Genomic DNA, 14,388 nt, shown 5'->3' with positions numbered 1-14,388 from the left:
CTTCGACTATCAATCAATTATTCAATCAATAAAAACAAAAATGAATATAATCTCTCTTACCATGAAATAGATTTACTAATTTTAACATAAACCTAGCCAATCTTGCGGAGAAAGGGGTGAATTTTTAATTACATTCAGGATTCAGTCTACTTTTTTCTATTTTTTCTGTTTCTGGCCAACTAATAAATATAGATAACCGACTTGGAGAACTTAAGAACCGGAAAGCCTTGATTTTCATTAAGATACCAAATATATTTTGTTATTATGTATATTAATATTATAGATGGAATGAAGCTTGTGTGAAGTTTGCTGCAATCTTGGAAAAATCAAGCTGTCCATTTGATAGAAAAAAACGGTAGATATTGTTCATACGATTGGCTGAAAAAATTTTTGCATAACGTAATTAAGACTAAAAACTGATTAAATGTCCTGTACTATTTAAGGAAACTACATGACGCTTAAAATTAAGCTTTGTTTACTATGATCTTCTTACTTTAAGTACGTATAATAAAGTTTGCCAATATGGCCAAACAGAAACTAGATATTTTGCTGTAATAAGAAAGAGAACTTTAAGAACAGAAATTCTTATTTTGAGCTTCTGTCATTCTGTTAAATATCATATTATATGTTGTATTATATTATTAAATTTCATCTAATAAAAGCCAGTGGCGGTTTATATGGGATGTGCTATGTTTCAGAAATTTTGATCAGTAGCTGTTCAGCAGCCAATAAGTTAAGATGTATTTATTGTCGCCTAGGTAATTTTGTTCAATATTTTTAGCTGTGAGATAAGATTAGATTTTTGTTTTAGAAACATTTCTATCACTCGGACCGTTTTCAAATTTCGGATTCAATAAATAAAAAAAGGACTAACAAAAAAAGCAACTAAAACTAAAAGAATGCCAAAATTAAAATTGTCAGAGTGAAAAATTCATTCATTAGCTATTATTTAAACTAAGATTGATCATAACATGTTCAAGTGATAAAAAACAAGTAATATTGAGTAAAACGAAAAAAAAGTAGAAACATAAAAAAATTAAAAGGGACATCAAAAAAGGAAGGGATAAAACAGGGAACAATTACCAAACATGGGCAGCGTATGTACCAATTAAAAAGAAGAGGGAAACTAGTGAGATGTGTTGTTGCTTTTGTCCGTAATGTGGGGGGAATTTTTTTTATGTCTGAAGGTACGGCAGCAAACGGGAGACAAGGCAGAAACAAGCTACGAAACCACCTGAGGAGGGCGGAATCTGGGTGGGCAGTGTCTTTTCGCAAAAAACGGGTTCCCTGTAAGGGTTTGTCGTTGCATTTTTTTAAAGAGTCACAGCATATCTCCCCTTTACTCAAGAGTTTCTAACCTAGCTTTTTCAGAAGAGAATTTCTTTGAAAATTATTCGCGGGGCTCTTTTTTGGACAGTTGTATATGAATCTTCCTTGGAATTGTCAAACTGGAAAAGCAAATCTAGATAAGGGTGAAAAAAGTAAGAATGGGAAAGGGGGATGCCTAGTTTATTTAGAAGCTAAATGAGGGAGAGAGATGCATTAGCTTTAGGGATAATATTTTTAACATGGATACCCTACTTTAAATTTGAAGAATTTAGGACTCCAAGTAATTAAAAGACGGATAGAGAAATTTCAGGAGGGATAAGATTAAGGGAATGGGGTGGGTATTTAGGAAAACAAATTGGCATTATCATCGATTTAGAAGGGTTTACTCTCATTTCCAACTTCGAGCCATCTTGTGCAATGTTATTAATGACAATAATCTTAAATGTGTTAATAACACATTTAATGAGGGTCGCTCATTAAATGTGTTAATAATAAGTTTTGTTTGGTATTGGTGGCTCTTCTGAGGGGCAACAATTACAGGTCAGATTTATTGTTTTTGTGGGACAAATCAGATTGTATAGTAATACATTTAAGTATCCAGTCAAACCAAGCTCACAAAACATCCGGCGAAGAAGGCGAAATATTTGTTTTGGTTTTAATTAATCCATCATATGGCAAAAAAAATTTTACTTGTTTTTTTTTCTTACATGTGCTTATTGATTTGGCCCTATTATATTAGTGTTAATATCTATTTTTCAGGAATATGATTATGACTATAAAGGTAAGAGCTGATCAAGTGGTGTGACCCTGCTACCCGAAAAATATCAGGGACTTGTCAAGATAGCCTCTTAAAGGCTCAATTAATATTCTGTATCTCTAACTCAAGGCTCTTTAAAATAATAGTTGGGGCTCCTCACAAGATAGGTCTTAAGGACCTCCTAATATGGAAAAATAAAGAATTGCAGCCTCAGATAGGGATTTTTCGTCGTCCCCCCCCCCCAACACCCCAAGAAAATCTCCTTTAATGCACTTTTCTGGATTACTTATCTGGTTCTTTTCTTCCTACCAAAGAGCTGGATTTTGCAGCAAAGGTAAGCTATGCTATACGTACAGTTAGAATTGTTCGTTTACTCATTGGACTTTTTGCTTTGTTTTAATATGAAAAATAGGAGAAAGGGCTTAAGCGAATTCAAACTTATTTCCGAATAGATAAATTTGAGTCTCGTTTATAGGCTGTCAAAGGCACATAAAAAGTTTATGATCTATCCCTATTATAGTTAGTTTTCTGTAGAGTAAGATGCTTTGGGTAATGGAAACAGCATTTTAGAATATAAAAAAAAAATTGTAGGGGACTAGAGATACTTTCTAAGATTGTTTTCATTCTTCAAACGGCCAAAGTGTCATATTTACGAGGTTTTTATTCTTGCTTTGGTATTTACGATGTTTTGTTCTTATAATTTAGAGCTCAGGACACCAATTCTGACGAAGAAGATGATTGGGATCCCTATGCTACATCATCGGATGAAGATGAACGATTTGACTGTGTTTACATACTGACTCAAACCCCTAGATCTGAATATATGCCAACTATGATTGATATTCCCTCAAATAAGCCAAAGGTAAAATTTAACGTTTTCGTTTTAAATGGAACCTATCGTCTACTTGAGCTTAATGTTTGGTAAAGAAAAAAATATATCCTTGTGTATATTAACATAAATATTCTGTCCTTACCACCAACCTTGGGGTCTTTGTTCACCATCCTATCCATAGCTAGGAATTGTTGCTGTATTTTTTTTTATCATTATTTTTTTGTGCGGGCCAAATTACAAACGTTGAAAAACTTTGTTAGTCGGGATACATGGAAACAGGAAGGCGTCGTAACATCTAACCGTCAGGAGCACTAACGTCAGGACATCGACAAAATCCGTCAGAACCACCAACTGTCTCAACATCAACACGTCAGTTCATCGACAGTCACAATTGCTACCCATCAGAATGTTGACAGTCATAACATTGACAAAATCCGTCATAACATCTAAAAAAAATTTCATAACGAAAATCCGTCAGAACCACTAACCGTCGGAACGTCGACAGGTCCATAACATCGACACCTTATAACATCTAAACACTTTTTTTTCATAAAATCTAAAATTTTAAAACTTCAGTTTTTTGGGGTTTAGGGTGGAAAAGGTACCTAGGTTAGGTTAGGTTACGTATTTAATATATGCTATTCTTTACCCCCACCACCCTGATGTGCAAATATATAGCCAAAATTTGTTTCTAAACTATTATATACTTATTACTATTATATAAACTTATAAATTTTTTTACATAACGAAAATCCGTCAGAACCACTAACCGTCAGAACATCGACACGTCATGACATCTAAAATTGTTTTAGATGCTATGACGTGTTGACGTTGTGACGGTGGTTCTGACGGATTTTCCTTGTCGACGAAATGACGTTTAGTGCTTGTGACGGTTGTTCGAAATGGTAACACCCCGTGGAAACTTGAGGTCTGGTGTGAAGTAAAAAATGCAACCCTCAAAGTGGATATCATATATGAGTTCAAAACGTGCCTAAAGATGATATTTGAATTGTAAGACACAGAAGCTGTCTAAATTCCTGTCTCAGATTCAGGAACTTCTAAGTTTTGTGGGTCATTCGTTGATTGTTTAATCGAAATCTCAAATTTCACCGGAAAGTCTGACCAGCGACGTTTTTTCACATTTACGGACAAGTGTTACCAGTAAATAGATCTTCTCACATCTGATCACAAAACTATAATGGGGTCATCTTGCTCCAGAATTCTAAAATTTATCACGAGTTTCAAAACCCTACCCGAAACCTCAATTCTAACATTACATGCCACTTCCTTCGTACACATGTTTGAGTCCAAGCTTTTATTCTTGCAGAACTTCCTAAAGCTTTAATAACTCCGCTCTAGGGTCTGCCAAATGAGCCGAAATATTCTCAATTTCTTATAAGTGTGCCCCCCCCCCCCCCGAGCCGCTTAAGTAGTTTTGTAACTATATATATTTATATAGTTACATATATATATATGTAACTTTATATATGTAACTATATAAAGTATATTATTTACCCTATCCGTGTGAATACTTCTGTGATAAAAATGACTCACAAAACCTGACAAATAAAAAGCAATAAAAACTAAAAGACGTAAATAAAATGAGAAAGTAAACACAGGTAAAACTCAATAAGAAAAATAAGTATAAATACAAAAGAAATTTAGAAGGGAAAAGCGAACAAATGCCAAACATGGACAGTACCTGTACCAAACAATAAAAGAGGGAAACTAGCTGGATATTTTGTTTATTTTTTCATAATATAGGAGACAAAGGTTTTTTTTACATCTGGAGGTACAGCTTAATGGTTTTGGGGTTTTGGAAGGGTTTGAGCGTAAAGTGGGAAAGAGAAATATTCAAATTTCGAAAATCGGTGAGAGAGAGTAGATATGAAGATTAATGTTAAAACGACTGAGTTACTTAAATTAAAATGGGGAAGAAGAAATGATTTTAGGTAATTAGAAAATCAACCAAATAGATAATATTATTACCTAGATAGTATCTGAGTCAACGCAGTAGGGTTGATTCGGAATTAGCGATGAGTCTCTCATTTATTTTATTTTTTCCGGGCCACTTTGTTTAGAATGGCCCTTTTGTAAAAGTCCTTAAGGTACAGGACGATAAACCGTTCTCTCCAGGTCCTTTTTGTTCCCTCGTGTAACCTTATTGTCCTTAATAGCAGTGGGTCGAAATTTTGTGATAATTATTTCACCCAAAATTTTGAATGGTTTAAAAATGTTCCTCGTTTGAAATTAACCCACACAATCCCAGGAAGATGACCCCCAAATCATTCAAATTACCAATGTGTCATATATGCATTCTAAGGCTAGGTTTGTTCTACATTGTTAAGACTGTAATCATGTAAAAACTGTATGATTAGAGATGCAAACCAGCTAAGTTTTGAATCGGTGCAAACATGAGTTAAGTCCTGACTCGGTGCAGAAACAAGCCGAGTCCTAGCAGGGGCGGATCCTGGATTTTTTTTTAGGGGGGGGGTGCAAAATAGGTTGATCTGATAAGCTTGCGTTAGGTGCGAGTTTATTTTACGCGAATTTGCGTTAATGAAGTAAATTACACTACTTTATACTACATTAGGGGGGGGGGCGCCCCTCTCGCCCCTCACCTGGATCTGCCACTGAGTCCTAGTTGCAGAATGACTGATGTAAAAATGGGCCAACTCACGACTTCGGGTGAATTAAGGAAGTTTGGATGCAGTAAAAATCTTAGCTGGACTCGAATCAGAAAAATAAGATAATTCCTGACTCATTGTAAAAATAAACTGAATCGGCGCAAAAGACGGCTAGAAATAAGCCTAGGCCTGATTTGTCACAAAAACTAGCTCTTTACTTGTTTTAAACAAGAGCCAAGTCTAGAGTCAGTACAAAAACAACTTAAGTCCAAGCTGTGGAATGACTGGGTGTAAAAATAATCTAAGCCTTGACTCACTGCAAAAATGAGGTAGGAAAAATAAAATTGAGCTACGGTGTGATTTGTTACTAAAAACAGCTGCTTCTTGACTTGGCGCAAAAAGAAAAAAAAATACAAGTCAAACCTCCAGATTTTCGACGAAAAAATGCGAAAACAGGCTAAGCCCTGAATCAGTGTAAAAGCGAGCCAAATCCTGATGCAATGTAATTACGAGCCAAGTGTATACTTTGTGCAAAAAGCGAGCCAAGGCCTGATTTGCAACAAAAACAAGTTAATTCGGGGCAAAAAGGAGCAAAAAGACCTGACTTGAACGCAAGTCAGGTCTTCTCAGTGCAGTCGTGACCAAAGTCCAAGCTATGGAATGACTCGGTTGCAAAAATGATCCATGTCATTACTAAATTTTCAAACGTGCTAAGCCCAAAGTACAGAATCTCCGTGGCTTAATGTAAAAACGAACTAATATAAACCAAGGACTGACTTGATGCAAAACAAGGCAATTTTGTCCAGTTCCAGCTGGTCCAAGTAGCACTTAGTTGTCCCACATTGTCAATTTTGTTTTCAGAAGTGTTGGTAGGTATCACTTTGTTTAAATTGGAAACTTGCAATGATTTCCAATCTTTAGCATTGAAGCTTTGATTTAGGTCAGCAATCCCTCCCACATCAAACCCTCCGCCACCCTGGTGCTCACGTTGTTTGCAGAAATGTAGACGTGTTTCACCCTCTTTGAATCAGAAGTATGCAAGGACTTTTAATTCTATGATTAGAGATACAAAATGGGCCAACGGCTCCTGCAATGCCTTGCATCCCCCTCCCCCCCTCTTGCCATATTTTTGGTAGAAGGGTAGATTTGTGTCACTTTGTGTGAACTGTAATCACAAAAGGATTTTTATTCTGTATCATTCGAGGTAAAATATTTGCTCTAAGCCCCTCAGATGTAGCTATATTGACGTCAGGCAGTCTAGTGGTAAAATGACTTGTTGGAAGCAGGAGTAGTAGTAGTTGTAGTAATAGCAGTAGTAGTAGTAATAGTGGAGATTTTAATCAGTCAATCATGTCTGACACATTTGATCTCGTAGAAAATCAAGATTTCAAGACGGACTGGGATACCTTTAGATACACTTGGCAAAGTTGGACTGACAAAGGCGAATTTGGACAAACTGGATCGGATTAATGAGGCAGAAAAGAGGACGAAAGATTTTGAAGATGATTCTGAATCACTTCTTTCGACTCTGTCTGTAATGTCAATAAGGGCGAAAAATGAAACTCCCGAGGAAAGACGAGCGAGAAAAAGTGCGCTGAAAGAATATAGACGCGTAAGTTCTTCTTCTTCTTCGTTTAGTGTGTACCTGTTCTTCTATTAGTCCTTACAATTTTAATCGTTTCCTTTTTGTTGTCTTGACACATGCAAGAGTTGCAAAATAATTCGTGTTCTGAATCTAATAAGGGTTCTTATAGCTTTTGAAAATAATTCAGGAAGACGTTAAAATGCTTAAAAAAATTAAGGTAGAACTTTAAAACGACATATTGCTCCCGCGAACTCTCTAGTTTTTGCTTTAGTCCTTACTATAATCCTTGTTGAAACGCAAGTACTTGGTTCGCCTCGCCCGTTTAAATTATCTTCATATAGTTTTAGGGTTTGAGTCCCCTCCCTCAGTCTCTTTCTCTTTTATCGGATTTCGGACCGCTTGGCGCTAAAACCCATCTTTTCTTGCTCTTTTCAGAACAAACAAACTTTAAGAAATAAAACATCATGGTAATGTTTTTTTATTTGATAATTCATATAATTTCTACTGCTAATTGGGCACATGCTTAGAAATTTGACGTTAGGATATGAGAATTCATAAATAGCTTATTATTTTGTACTTAATGACGAAGCATTTTGGTCTTTTTTGTTCTGAGATTGCATCTGATCCAGCCCCATTCCGGTTCGAAAAAGAAGAGAATTCTCGCTAGATGTCTGAGAGACTTAGTATTTATTCATTTGTTCGGAGTATTCTGAAGCCTAAATATTTAGCAAGAGCTCCAAAATGCTTACTTAACAAAATAAAGATATTTAATTATATCTTTATCTGTAAATTACTGGTATGGATAAATACATGAAGCCTAAAACGAACAGAAATTTGAAGAAGTAACCAAGTTAGACTTAAAACGAACAGAAATTATCCAAATAAGAATAGTGCTACATCCTCCATCCTGCTAAAGGCTAGAGGGTTATTTGCGTTTTATTGAAACGATTTGCATTTTCATGTGTTTTGGTTTGTCCTAACATCAACAACAGAATAATATCACAGGGCTAATCAAGCTTTACAAATTTGAGCTACCGCGTATGAGTGCTCCCCCCCCTTGTCAATCTCCTTATAAGGCTTTATCATTTGCGCTTTACTGAAGACGATATGTGTTTTGAACAGTGCGGCTTTTATTCGTCAAAGCATCATAAAAAAAAGTTACAATAATAATAAAGATTACAGTAGGGAGAAACTGTTTCTTAGGATAGTTAGATTTATGAATTCCAATTTAATTTCCCTATTTTAAACGGACATTTTTTAAAATAAAATATTTCCTTTTGATTTTATTTTATTCAAACATATTGAAAACTGATGCCTAATTAAAAATTTTAGAATGGAGATTGATTATTTTTGAAGCAGTCTGTTTAGTTTCTTGAAGTGATCTTGAATTAACAAATCGTTGAATTATTTACCACTTTATATATATTTGAAGTAATGTGTAATAGGAAGAAAGTATTGATAAAAATTTACTGCATATCAGACTAATGAAACCAGATTGGTTGTTAAATATATAATTCCAGGAAGTCTCAGCAATTTTAGTTGTTTCAATATTATAGCGATAAAATAAGACTGTCTATTTGTTTTTCAATAAAGCCCAAATAACGCTCTGGCCTTTAGGAGGATTAGAAGACTGGTAGCATGGTAATTTAGCTCTAAGTTTGTCTTGGTTCTTCATTTAAATTTCTGTTCCTTTTACGATTCATCTATTCAACCACACCAGTTTCTGTTATTTTTATTTCGATGTAATCATTCAGTTTAATTTCTGTTGGTTTTGGATTTTGTCAATTTCCGTGATTCCCAATGTGGGATGCAGGCCCCACCGGTGGGGCACATCAATATTCTATGAGTCGTGGGGAGGACGTTAACCCTTTGACTGACTACACTTTAGTCTTTATTTAAAAAAGAAAAAAAAAATTCATATGAATGACGTCACATTCGTATGCATTTAAAAAGCAAAAAAGGTGCAGGATGGTATTGCCAAAACGTCTTGCATTTTGCAAAAGGTATTTTATGCAGACAATGTTTTTCAATAGTATAAAATATGCCGAGAGTTCTACCTGAAAAAAAAACAAAGTTAATGGCCTTTAACCTTTTTTCAGGTGAATGAACATAAAATTTTGAACAACAAAATTTAAATACCACGAGGGTAGCACCAGAATTTTAGAAATTCCTAGGGGGACATGACCCAGAAATGGTTGGGAACCACTGGTCTATTCATTCACAGTAATTTCGGTTCGTTTAAATTTGAATTACTAAAGGATTTCAATTCTGCTCGTTTTCAGTTTTAAAATGATTCTTTACTGTTCTTTAAAATATTTTCTACATAACACTTTTTAAATCAGTATTTGTTCGTTTTTTAACTGTGCTAGTTTTATTATTGGTTAATTGTAAGAATGTATGTAAAGTTCTTTCGGTTCTTCTGTTTAAGGACCAAGTTGCTGGATCGTAATTCAAATTTTGGATAAAATTTCAATATTTAGTTGAACTGTTCGATTAGTCATATATATGTGCAAAAATTTTTAATAATATTGCTACTATAAAATTTGGGATGGATGAGGAGGTGCATGATATTTATACTAATTAAAAATCTGCATTGTTTTTGGCTTTCTATGGAGGTCGTCCTTACCACAGGTAGACATCCTTGAATATACACGTATCTTAACCCACCATTTTATTAAAGGAATTTCTTGTGTTTCGTATTGTTGTAACTTTTTTTGGGGCGGGGGGGGGGGTAAATAAATACATGTCAAGGTCATTTATAAAAAAGAGTTACAATTTGCAGTTATAGAAAAATGGAGGTCACGAATTAATACATCCAGGGTTGTTTCCTCATTTTTTATCTCAGTTGAGGCTTTCTTGGTCCTGTCTAGTGCTTACTGTATCACTTTTTTCTTTTAGTAGTTAAGACTTAGGACTGGGTGTCAGGAATAGGTTTCATTTTGCATTGTAATTAAATTCAAATTACCGCAGCTCAATCTTGTACTATTTTTTCACCAATGGAGAAATTTGTGGCTTTCATTTAAGCAAACATAATTTAAAATATATTTCAACAACAACCCGCATTTCACTATAGACACAGTATTCTATATCGGGTGCTGGACTACAGGAGACACAGAGAATATTGCGCCTATTTTGGGATGTCACGAGTATATACAATCTATTTTCTTAAAAAATTTGTTTTCTTTATTAATATTATATTGATTCTGCCTCCCTGTAACTTTTAGAAAAATTTACATGTAGCTTTCCGAATCTGCGCTGAAAAATATATTTATTTGTACCAACAAGTTTTGTTTACATTAGGTTCCCCTTGGCCCAGTGATCCAATTTTAAGACGAACAAATATTTTTTTTCTCTCATTTTTTCGTGAATAGGGTCCCTTGGCCTAAGGAATCTCAGATACAAGTTCCAAGCCAATAAAAAAACTCTTTTAGCCCAATTTGATGGGGCCCTTGCCCCCAAAGCCAACTGGAAAAACGTTAGCCCTTTTTGAGGGTCGAAGCATTGACCACGAGAAATGTTTTTTTCGTACATTCGCGTCCTCTTACGTCTGTTAGTTTCAGATTGATCAGGGACAGAAAGTTTGTTGGCCAATATTTCTGGACTTGCTAATACCCCCCACCCCTCTTTCTTAAAAAAATCTTCTTTTCCTTTGTACCAGAAACGATATCTGAAAGTTTTGAGCCAATTGGACAGTCAAGGTCAAAATGCTCCCCCCCCCCGCCTATTTCCACTATAAAACCTAGCTCTAAACGGTTGCTAATGTGTATAATTTACCGCCCTTAGGACTGTGGGGACCATGTCATCCCTGCAGACAAACGTAATAGACTTTTTGACGGTTTCGGAGAAAATGGTCATTCCTAATTTTGGTCTGGTGTTGGGGGGGGGGGGGGTACGGGATGCCGGATAGTAAAAAGGACACGAGATTGAGGCTGGTTGCCCTCTTATCAATTTTAACTTCGAAAAGGACGCTAGAACTTTCAGTTTTCAAGAGAATAAGCTCTCTCCTAAGTTCCTATGACCATTTTCTAAATGATGAGATCGATTAACAAAATTTTCCATGGGAGACACATAGCTCTCTGGTTTGAGCATATTGAGTGATTAATCAGTTTTTTTAAGTTATATAAATCATTAACTAATCCTAAGTCTGTCTCTGGAAGCAAACTTACACTCCCGTTAGAACCCAGCTTTGTGATCTTTTTTTATGAATCTGGACACTCAGGATAGAAATAAGGCTAGAGAGAGAAGGGAATGCAAGAAATAGATGCTAAGAGGAACTCTTTAAAGAATAATGTAACTGTAATGAGTTGTTTCAATGTATGCTGGTCTTTACAGCAAATATGTTTTCGTTATTTTTCGCCTCGCTTTGCCATACTCAGACGCTTGCACTTATTTTGATGAATCAAGAGACTCTTCAATAAAAAGAGAATGGGACTTGCAAGAAAAATTACGCATAGAGATAAATAAAAGGAAATAATATGAATTTTAAAACATGAACATTGTTAAAATAGTTATAGGGTACGGAAATAAACGGCAAAGGTAAAGAATATGGTACTGGACTTTACAGTCCCTACCGGTTGTGCTGATCTCCGTTTCATGGCCCTTCAGCCAGGAAGTGCAATCCTTCCTGTGCTTTCGCACACCTTCCTGTTTGCTTTCTTAGATTTCTACAGGTACCCAATTAGAGCTGGGTCGGTTCTGACTGAGCTTTCAGAGTCACACAATTGACCCCAATTCAAACCAACTAACCGGTATCACCAGGACTAGAACCCTTTTCCTCACGGACACGGAACTTCAAGTCTAGCATGCAAACCACTCGGCTAGGACAGCCCTTTATGGAAATAGAAACGGTAAAATCAAAATGAGAACAATTTTGACAAAATATTTTGTTTTTAATTCGCTTACTAATACATACAAGAAAGTTGTTTTGGATTTTCTTAGTTTACAGGGGGTGGACTTGTGAGCAAAAAAAAAGAAAAATAAAATCGTATTAATACCGCTCTTAATTTTCAAAAAAAAAAAGAAAAAAAGAAAAAAAAAAAAAAAATAAAAACCGCTCTTATTAAGGCTATTGATTATACTGCTCGGAAAGGGAGTGCGCTAGCAATACTCTTTGTACAATATTTCCTTAGCAAGCTCTGCCAATACACAATTGTGGGCTAAAAATATGTTAAATCGCTAAACTATGATAGTATTTCGAGGAAAAGTACATTCCAACCGACCGATTAAACTCAATCCCCGACAGACATAAAACTTCTGGTAAATGTGGCTTCGCATCTTTATACTGGTCCTGTATAATCTAAATATATTAAGTCTTAGTTAGACTTTCGCAATTAGGATGAAAAACCCTAATAGCTATAAATTCATGCTAAAAATGTTATGAATATTATGTTCTGTATTACCTTTTGTATATTTCCCCATGGTTTCCTCATAAACATAAAAATTCCGAGCTTAGCTGTTCCTTTGTCATTTTATGTTTGAGTTTGTGCTTAATGACTTTGTGTAGTAGGAAATGGCAGTGTGTGATGACGTGATCACGTCACAAAAATAAACACATTACAGAAGTTTTCATTGTTCAGATGTTTTCTGTTTTACGTTGTTACTCATATGTCTTGAGAGAAAGAAAGATATGAAGTTTGACAGAAAACTCCGTCATCAATTCGAAAAAAGAATGAAGAATCGACGGATTTAAAGAATCGTTCGGAATGCTCAGTCTGTAACTTTTTTAGTCTTATATCCTTGGGATGGACCCGTTTCCTAAGAACATCTTAAGGGAATCATATTAAGATCAAAATTTGAATTATTTGGGTTTAGTAGGGATAGGAAAGTGTTCTTGTACTCAGTTTAAAAATTGTGCATAATAATCAAACAAATTTTGTTTTTAGATCTTGTTTTAATTTTAATTAGTTGAAAAACATTTTAAACTTATTGCTGATATATTTTGTAGTAGCCAATTAGAACCAATTTGAATTAAAAATATCTTTGAAGAATTTTTTTTTAGCCATTGCAAGGAAATTAGTCCCAAGACACGGAGCGTTTAATAAAAAATATTTTGATTTATACAAAAGGTAATGAGAAAACACTCCAGAAGCATAACTTTTTTTCTACGCTCTAAAAGGAGAGGTTTTGTTTAAACTGAAAAATATTGAAAATTAGTTAAACACAAAAATTAAAGACAACAGCGGTGAACACACAGCTCAACTACCGTCATCTCAACCACCCTAACTTGACAACCAAGCAACTCTATGTGGATCCGATAATAACGTTTTAACAGCCACTTCGCTCGCCAATATGTTGGATAGTTTCGTCTATTTTTTCTATTGTTCCATTTAAATCTATTATTGTTATTAATATTCTTAATATATGTATTAAGGTATTAAATGGACTTAATATGTTAATACGAATTATGGTCGAATGGGAGGACCTTCAATTAAAAGTAGTAGAGTTTTAAACCTTTAAAACAAAGTATCCCATTTTAGTGGGTAAGGTATCATTTCTTAAGTTTTTCTCTACTAGAACTTAGTAGATATGATGATTTACTTATAACCAACGCGGTATTTGGTTGTAAAATGGCCCTCGTGCTTTGTCATGCATGGGACACGCATGATGCTAAGACAGTTTATCTTTATTATATTATTATTAATTGAGAACTGGCAGGATTGATATAACAAACTAGGGTGTATAAGAGTTCTGTTACTGATTTCTAAACAGTAAAATTTATAGGGCAGTTTCGCATTTTTGTCTGTGTTGCTTCGTTAAACTGTGAAAAAACATAAGCTAAACTAATAAATGAAATTTGACAATGCTTTTTATTCGTAAAAATTGAAACATTAGCAAATTGTCTATCCCCAAAGACAACTAAACTTTCAAATGAAAGCTTCTCTTAAGCTGTTTTGTGCCTTTAATTAAATAGCCTTATTATCAGTGGTATTGGAATCCGATTTTATTTTTCTCTTTTTTGCTCATGAATCCGCCCCCTGAAGCCTAAGAAAAGCCAATACCATTTTCTCATACGTCTTAGTAAGTGAACTAAAAACACAATTTTCTACCAAATTTGTTCTTACTTTGGGTTTTGTCATTTCTATTTCCATAAAGAGCTATTTTTAGCTTAGTTTTTGCTGATTTTCCATCGACGCTTCCTTTTATAAACTTTACTCCCGCCTCTACCAAAAACTGCATAACTACTACTACTACTACTAACAACTCACCGCAGCACCTAAGCCGCCTGAGGCCAACACAGCTACGCACGATCCTCCTCCAC

The 14,388-nt window shown here is 34.9% G+C and overlaps 2 protein-coding genes across 4 annotated transcripts in view; one reads left to right on the top strand and one right to left on the bottom strand.

Moving 5' to 3' along the window:
• LTV1 (LTV1 ribosome biogenesis factor) overlaps nucleotides 1–14,388 on the bottom strand; it is a 151,245-nt gene that overhangs the window by 85,700 nt on the left and 51,157 nt on the right. The window lies entirely within an intron of this gene.
• Nucleotides 1–14,388, top strand: part of LOC148942729 (protein LTV1 homolog) — a 52,091-nt gene that overhangs the window by 34,771 nt on the left and 2,932 nt on the right. The window contains exons 7-8 of the mRNA XM_089102687.1: nucleotides 2,792–2,948; nucleotides 6,921–7,157. Coding sequence (XP_088958813.1) covers nucleotides 2,792–2,948; nucleotides 6,921–7,157 — 394 coding nt within the window. The remainder of the gene's footprint in view (nucleotides 1–2,791; nucleotides 2,949–6,920; nucleotides 7,158–14,388) is intronic.

This window comes from Artemia sp. Qi Xiang Cuo, chromosome 16 (genome assembly GCF_049724085.1).
Source record: "Artemia sp. Qi Xiang Cuo chromosome 16, ASM4972408v1, whole genome shotgun sequence".
Classification (NCBI taxonomy): domain Eukaryota; kingdom Metazoa; phylum Arthropoda; class Branchiopoda; order Anostraca; family Artemiidae; genus Artemia; species Artemia sp. Qi Xiang Cuo.
This window is presented reverse-complemented; position numbering and strand designations above follow the sequence as displayed.